Source organism: Anopheles coluzzii, chromosome 2 (genome assembly GCF_943734685.1).
Source record: "Anopheles coluzzii chromosome 2, AcolN3, whole genome shotgun sequence".
Lineage (NCBI taxonomy): Eukaryota > Metazoa > Arthropoda > Insecta > Diptera > Culicidae > Anopheles > Anopheles coluzzii.
In genome coordinates, this window is record NC_064670.1 from 124,293,459 (window position 1) to 124,301,903 (window position 8,445).

At 49.0% G+C, this 8,445-nt stretch overlaps 1 protein-coding gene across 7 annotated transcripts in view; it reads left to right on the top strand.

Moving 5' to 3' along the window:
* The window catches only part of LOC120961028 (lysophospholipid acyltransferase 6), a 30,732-nt gene that overhangs the window by 18,877 nt on the left and 3,410 nt on the right, over window positions 1-8,445 (top strand). For 5 of the 7 annotated variants that reach the window (XM_040384594.2, XM_049607067.1, XM_049607069.1 and 2 more), the window contains exons 3-5: window positions 7,473-7,696; window positions 7,772-8,111; window positions 8,230-8,368. In XM_040384594.2, the coding sequence (XP_040240528.2) occupies window positions 7,473-7,696; window positions 7,772-8,111; window positions 8,230-8,368 (703 nt within the window). Of the gene's footprint in view, window positions 1-4,665; window positions 5,022-7,472; window positions 7,697-7,771; window positions 8,112-8,229; window positions 8,369-8,445 lie in introns of all 7 variants that reach the window. The other 2 variants (XM_049607072.1, XM_049607071.1) reach the window with 1 other exon arrangement.

The window sequence follows — 8,445 nt, forward strand, 5'->3', positions numbered from 1 at the left end:
GTCTTTCCCCGGTGGTCGTCGGGTGCTCCGTGAAATTGGCGAATTTCGGAACGAGCTACGATTAGATTAACAAAAGCAATTAAGATCTAAGGCTTGCCCGAGTTCCCGCCACACACACACATACAGCAATTGGACACGCTCGATATCGCATAACGCACATGATACTGGGGCGGAAAGCAACCACACAGTCGATTTTCCCATTTTTCCGTTTATTGTTTATTGTGTTTGTGTTCAGTAGGTTTTAGCCCGTTGACCCGTTTTTATAGGATAAAAATGCGGTTTCGGTTAGTTTTGCAATTATATACTGGCGATGGGGAGAGACCACACTCCACATACTCCAACCACCACACAACGGTGACGACGGCCACAACGACGATGACTACGACGACGAGTCTTAAATTCAATTCGCTGCTTTTTATGTGGCGTGTGTGTACTAGTGATGGGCGGGTCGACCCGAACCTATTGGGTGTCGGAGCCATCCGTAAGCGACCAGGAGTCATTCGGGTTGACCCAAAAGGTACAAGTAGGTTCAGTAGGTGCAACGACTCCGGTAGGTGCAAGAAAGCATAAGCGACTCCGACCCGTTGGTGCAGAGAGTTTGGGTCGGGTCGAGCCAAGGTGGATTCATTCCGACCCACGGGTGCAGCGAGTTCAGATTGAACCGACTCATGAGTAGGTGCGAGAAAGCATAAGCGACTCCGATCCGTTGGTGCAACGAGTTTGGGTCGGGTTGAGCAAAGGTGGGTTCATTCCGACCCGAGGGTGCAGCGAGTTCGGATCGACCCGACTCATGAGTAGGTGCGAGAAAGCATAAGCGACACCGACCCGTTCGTGCAGAGAGTTCGGGTCGAGTCAAGATAGGTTCAATCCGACCCGACCCGACCTGAACTCTCCGCTCCAACGGGTCGGAGTCGCTTATGCTTTCTTGCACCTACTCATCATTCGACCCGAACTCGTTGCACCCGCGGGTCGGATTTGATTCCGACTCCGACCTGGCGCACCCACTGCATCCACGGGTCAGAATCGATTCCGACTGGCTCGCACCCGTCTCCGGGTCGGGTCGTGAAATGAATCGTATAACCCACCACTAGAGTGTGTACTGTGTTTGGGTGGATGTACTTGGGCACACACACACAACAGAACACGGGAAAATTGATATGACGCCGTCGAGGAAAATCGATTGCCGCCCTTTTGTGTGTTCGCAAATTGTTTCGTGTGAAATTATTTATCATTATTGTTATTCAATGTGTCTCCCTCGGTAAGTTGCACTGCACGCTGCTGGTGTTGTGCCTTTCTCTCACCCTCCCTCTCTCTCTTCCTCCTTCTTTTGGTGTGCAAAGAAAGGGTTGTGTGGGCGCGTTCTATTTTTAAGTATGTCGGGCTTTTTTCCCCCCGAAAGGAATGGCCTAATTTTCGTCCGTTTAAGCTTTTAAGGTCCTGTCCTGCTGTGAAGGTGCTTCGTTGATGTGTTGCAGGACAATAACGGGAGTAGTAGAATTCTTACTAAAGAGGGGATGAATTTTCTAATGCTCCCTGCTCTATCCTAAATCAACCTTTGGAAAGTTTGGATTAAAACGAACTTAAAAGAACGCTTCAAACATTGTATGGTGCCGTGACCAGGATAATTCTGCTTATTTTTCTAAAAGCTTTTCCATGTACTTTTTCCTTTGAGTAAACAACCGAGAATAAAAGTGTGTTCTCTCCTTGAAAAATACCAATATCATGTGACTCCGACACCCACACGTCGGCGTATTGCATGGTTTTTTTTATTTTCGTTCTGTTCGTTCTTTGTGCGGTATAAATTTCAACTTCTCTCCACTAACCGACCGCTAGGCCGCTGGGCCATAATTCATACCCAATCGGCACACACACACACCCGCGATCGACAGGCCATGGAATCGTCACGCGCGTATCACCCACTCGGCCACCATCCATCCCCTACCCCCTCCCCTTTTCACCCCAATAATAATGCAGGCCAGCGCTTAACCTTTCCATCGGAAAGTTGATCCGCAATCGACATTTTTATTTTGCAGCGATTGGCGCGAGAGTTGGATGGAGGTGCAGGAGCAGGAGCTTTTCCAATTCATATTGAACTGCTTCGCTTCGATTGCATGATTTCGAAGACCTCTCCAACAAAAAAAGGAAAGGGAAAGGGTCAAACCCACCGCCACGACGGCGGACCCTTTTGTAACTCTTGGGGCATGATGGAAAAGGAGGAAAAGAGGTTCACAACACCACACCAGCAGCGTGCATGTGCGTGCTCCGGTAGAGAGTGTGCTGCAAATGTTTTATTTTTTGGCTTTGATATGCAGTATTTCCACATCATTTTAATGATGGAGGAGGGCATCAAGCAGCACCACCACCCACAAGGACCACTGCGTGGCCCAATGGCGCTTAAAATGCAATACATATTTCGAGTGGCGTTTATCGTCGCCTTGCCGATGAAGGAGGGTGGAAGGAAGGACGGTGGTGGCCCCAACATATTTGGATGTGGCGGCGAGATTTATGTCGATACCGAATTGGGAAAGAGATGATGGGGTGATGATGTTAGTTGCACCACCTGTCTAGTGTCTATTTTTTTGTTTTTCAACCTGTCTCAAATTTCAACCGCCTGCAGAGAGAGCAGAGAGAAGACCTTGGTGCGGAAAGATATTCAAATAATATGCATCAACCAGAACCTTCATTTCATTTGCGGGTCATTTGCTGCGCACTGGCCCAAACACTAAACTCACTAAATGGATATTTAATTACAAAAAACGGAGCGCGTTTTAATAACGTTTTCCCCGTAGTAGTTTTCGCCGATTTTGTCGCTCAAATTGAACGTGATGAATTGTTTGCAACGAAGCGCCAAACACAAACAATTGGCAAGAGGTGGAGTGAAAAACCGGATCTGACTGCTGATACGAGCACTGATAGAGTGAACGAGAAAGAGAGAGAGAGAGAGAGAGAGAGAGAGATTTCGCTGTCGTACGAATCTTGTATTTTATGAAGCATTCTTACTGCCGTTGTCATCCCTTCCCTCCCCGCGCCAAATGGCCTCTCTAACTCCCAAAGGTTGCGTCTTTGTGTGTGTGCTCTATCTTCGGATCGTATTTCCGGCTCTCCAGAGTTTGGCAAACAAAATTCCCCCAACTCATGGGGGACAAGAAAACATCATCCCCTTCTCCTTCCGCCCCATTTCATGCTGTTTGTTTAACTTTCATCGATACGGATCTTCCTGTTGCTGTTGCTGATTTTGTTCTTGTGCCATGTAATAGTTGGGTGTCGATTACGCAAACGAGCGTCTTTCCAAACCTCTTGTTCCAGTTTTTCCCGGATGATCTCCACTCGACCGACCGACCGAAAGACCGGCAGCTAATCCGATCCCTCTTTGGGGGTAGGGAACAACTCTTCATTGGGTTTTTGTTTGTTTTTTGCAACTAAACTGTGCGCATTTACTGAGCGCGCGCTCTCCGATACTGCTCTTCCTCCATAAATGTCATATAAATCACAACGAACCAAAACAACAGTAACGTGCTTGCTGCCCTCTTGCTTTGTGCTCTAGTGATGGGAAAAGATGGCAGTAATTCGGAGTCGATTGCGATCCAAATTCAAAAAAATTGGAACCAACTCCGGAAGCTTTTTCCGGAGTCATCCAGAATCGTTGTCCAGAGTCGTTCAGAGTCGGCCGGAGTTGTCTGGAGTAGTCCCTAGTCAGAGTCGTCCAGAGTTATCTGGATTTGTCCCGAATCGGCGTCCGAGCTACTCCAACTCCGCCCGACTCCAACCGATTCTGGACAACTCCGACTCCGACAACGACTTGGACTTCGGACTACTCCGGATGATTGCGGACGACTCCGATTCTGAGAAGAACTAGTGATTATCTGCGTGGAATCATCAGAATCAGATTATCTGCGTGGAATCAGAATAGTCGTTTGGAATCATCCAGTATTGTCTGGAATCGTCCAGAGTTGTTGTGTGTCGGCTTCCGGGCAATTCTTACTCCGGACGACTCCAACTCTGAAAAGAACTAGTGGTTATCCGGGGGTAGTCATCCGGAATCGTTGTCCAGAGTCGTCCAGAGTTGTCCAAAGTCGGCCGGAGTTGTCTGGAGTAGTCCCTAGTCAGAGTCGTCCCGAGTCGGCGTTCGAGCTACTCCAACTCCGCCCGACTTCAGTCGACTTTGGACGACTCCGACTCCAGACGATTTTGACTCTGGGTTGGGACTTTGTTTACTTTGGCTGGTTATCTGGGCAGATCCATCCGGAGTTGTCGTCTGGTATCGTCGAAAATTTTCCAGAATCGCCCAGAGTTGTCGTGTGTCGGCCTTCGGGCGACTCTTACTCCGGACGACTGCGACTCTGGAAAGAACTAGTGATTATCTGGGCGGAGTGATCCGGAATCGTCGTCTAGTATCGTCCAGAAGCGTCCGTCATCTTTGGGGACTCCAGACGACTCCGGACGACTCCAGATGACTCCAGACGACTCCACGCGGCTCCACGTGACTCCAATTCCAGAGGGAACTAGGGGTTCCGTTTTTACCGGAATCGGAATCGGACTAACAGTAGCCCAAGTCTGATCGGAGTCGTGGGTGAGGTCCTGACATCACACCACTACTTGCGCTTCTTCTGTAACTAAAAACCTCGTACATTCTTCAACCCGTGTCCTCTCCCCCACACTCAACAGCTCATCGATCATGGTGGGAAAGTTCGCCCGTTAAAGTCCGCCCCAACGGTGGTGGTGGTGTTGGCGGAACCCGAATACCACCCAAGAAGTTTATAGTGTGTAGTGCAAATTCTTTGCAAATAAAGTTGAACAGATCAAGTGTCTTGTGAGCTGCTGTTAGCTGCTGTGTGCTGTGTGTGTGTCACACATTCCGTCATCATCGTTGTTCCCCTCGTAAGCCCCTCGGCCCCACTCCCAGAAGGAGGTCGTTAGATGTGATGGAACGGTTGGATGCCCAGAACGCCACCGGTGGCGAAGGTGACCTGCTCCACGAACGGATACGAGGCTATCTCGTCGAGATTGGGGCAATAAAATATGTAAGTTTAAAACACAGCGGCGTAATTAAAGGATATGTTGGTGAGGGCTCTCGGTGTGTGTCGTTGAGACTGTATTGCGGCATTGAAGTTACTTCAGTGATTTTCGATCGTTAATTTAAGTATAATTTTATGTTAAAAAAAGGAATACATTTGGCAACTAAAACTCACTTCCGAAAACAACTCTCGCAAATCGTAAACTGGCTCAAGGTGTGTGCTCCTGCTGGCGGCAAGAGCTTAACCTTCTCACCCCCCCCCCCCCCCCCCCCTCTCCTGTTCGCCATGCGTCAATGCATTTTCTGCTAGTGCACGGCAAGCAAAACCCGCTTTTTTTATACAAACACGTGCTTAGCTTCACTACTTATGCGCTCACCGAACCATGTCTCTCCAAGGTCTCACGCCCCAAGTCCAGTCACCACCACCATCGTTAGAGCTCTTCTAGCACGTCGGAAAACTCTGCTCTGTTTTATGTCCCTTACAGAAAGAGAGAGAGAGAGAGGAAGAGAGAAAAAATTAGCCCTTAAGTTTACTAGCTGTGCATATGTGAATGCGCGGCAAATATAGACAAAACGACCACCCCACATCTTGTGGGCAGCTTAACCCGCTCCTGCGCGCATGTTGGTTGGTGGCGGCAGCTCTATCGTTTAAGTGTGATGCGCTTAAACCCGTTTTTCTACACAACCCCGTCCGTACCGAGCTTCTCGCACGGTGGTTCATGGTCAAGGTCGATCCAAGCGCGGTGAGGAGAGAAATCTAACCCACTAAGCAGCACTCCGGCGTCGGGTATATCGGGCGACCACAACCACACGAGGGGCTGGATACCACGTAATAGGGCTGGATTTGCGCAACACACACTCTTTGCGCTTACGAGATGAGCTCACTGTTTTGGAACAAATGAGAAATGGTTGGCATTAGTCGTTTGTTTGTTTGTTTTTAACTTATAATTGATGTATTAATGCTATTATTTGAAACAAAATGGTTTTTAATTACTGCTGATGTCTTTATAATGGAGTTCCAGAACGATCTTTTAATCTTCCAAGTGCAGTAATTCCAAGCCACCTTTGAAAAGACTTCACTTTATGTTCCACACAAAGAGTCCCCAAAGCATTCGAAACGTTTGCTTCAACACCCATCATTGGCAATCGCTTGAAAGTTCCTATTCTACTAATGTCCTCGCTTCCTGTTCTTTGCGTATTGACCTAATTATTTAAACACAACAGTAAAACGAAGCGACCAATGCCGAATGCCGAGCGTGTTTAGGCTCTACGTTAAATCCTTGACCCCGATCCGATCCGCCCGTATCCAAGCCCAAGTATCCGGTCTTTCCGGATTTTCCTGGATTCGAATTTTGTTTACATTCGGTGCCAAACTCCTCCTTCTCCTCACCTAAACGTTTGTGGTGCCACACAGCTGGATGGTTGCACGAGGTTTTTTTTTGTATTAAAATCTCCTTTGCGCGTTTTGGTGCCAAAATGGGGACCGGAAGCAAGGTGGTGGTGGTACCACATTGTGAGCGATATTTAAACGTACACACACATACAATGCCGGTGCTGTGGCGTTGTTTAATTTAAATTTGTGTCGAAATATGGGTCATGTAAGAAATGGTGGTCCCACCTTCCCACCTATCAGACGTGCACAAATGAAACCGTAGTGAAGGAGAGTTTCTTGGCCTGCAAAAGGGATGGGGGGCTCATGAAACATGCAGACGGAGCTGAAATGGGAATATCATCAGCCCTGATAAACCATAATTCCGCCACTTCAATTGGCTTAACCTTACAATTGGATTATATTTACTTGTCTCTCACTCTCTCTCTCTGTCTCGTGTCTGAAAACGCTTAATAGATGGCATCATCATCATCTTGCCGCCGCTTCCTACTGGTCCATCCCTCAAGGTTTTGGCACAATCTCAGCATTATCATACGCGCGAGCCAACAGTTCATCACGCGGATTATCATGCGCTTTCCGTGATTGGGCTGCTGGCTGGGCTGCCGGGAAATCGCGCGCGAACTCGTTGAACTTGTCCCGTGTGTTGTCTGAGTGTGCCCCACGATAATCAACGTGTATGATGGCGAGACACCGAGTGTGTGATGGTTTGTTTGTCTGCCCCGTTGCCCTGCCCGTTGCTTTATTATTAACTGGTACTGATAGCATCGTTGCAGGAGAGATTGCGAGCGAAATTGATAAGTGACCCGCTTCTTTTGTTGTTGTTGCCTCCAGTTATGTTGTGGGTCAAGTGGAATTTGCACTCAACTCAACTCAATCTCAGCACAGATAGTACGGAGGGCTTGATTTGTGTGTTTATAGGTTCGTTTCTATAATATTGATGCTTGACGACTGAATGTTGTGTCTTTTGCAGTGCGAATTGCATACTTGTAGGCGAATTGGATTGAGTTGCATATCTTAAGGCGTTTTTTAACTTACCCTTTCCCAATTTCTGTTTCCTATCGATTGCAGGTAAACTTTCTCATCACACAGTTCCTGGCGCTGCTGCTGGCGTCAGCCTTCCGCTCCTACCTGCACCCGTCCAAGGTGTCGGCCAGCACGCGGCACGCGATCGGGCTGGTGATCGGTCTGTTCTTCGGTTACTTCTGCTTCGGCCAGCAGGCGATCCACATCGCCGGCCTGCCCGCCGTCTGCTATGTTGTCATCCGCACACAGAACCCCCAAATTGTCCAACGGTAAGGAAACAAGAAACGCCCCCCCAGCAGAACGCCAGCACACGAAACTAACTGCTTGCTTGCCCTTTTGCACAGGCTCGTCATGGTCGTGGCACTGTTCTATCTGTCCTGCATCCATCTGCACCGGCAGTACTACGATTATGGGTCGTACTCGCTCGACATTACCGGTCCGCTGATGATCATCACGCAGAAGGTGACCAGCCTGGCGTTCAGCATTCACGATGGTTTCACGCGCGAGATGAAGGACCTGACCCAGAGCCAGCAGCAGCACGCGATCCGGAAGCTGCCCTCGCCGCTCGAGTTTTTCTCCTACACGCTCCACTTCCAGGGGCTGATGGCGGGCCCGCTGGTGTTCTACAAGGACTACATCGACTTCATCGAGGGCTGCCACATCATCAAGCACACGTCGGCGAGTGTAAGTAGCGAGCGGAGAAGTTGGAAAAGTGCCTTGGCGTTGGCTTACCCTCTCTCTCTCTCTCTCTCTCTCTCTCTCTCTCTCTCTCTCTCTCTCTCTTTTGGCTCTTTACCCACAGGCAAAGTACGACATCGAGAAGAAGATCGTACACGAACCATCGCCGGTGAAAGCGGTCGTAAAGAAGGTGATTGCCAGCCTGGTGTGTGCGCTGATCTTCGTGAAGTTTGCCACCATATATCCTATCAAAACAATGAAAGGTCAGTGTAGCCCCCTGCCCCCCTCGATCGTCTCCAATCATGCCCACTAACATTGCGCGGTTTGCTCGCGCTACCAT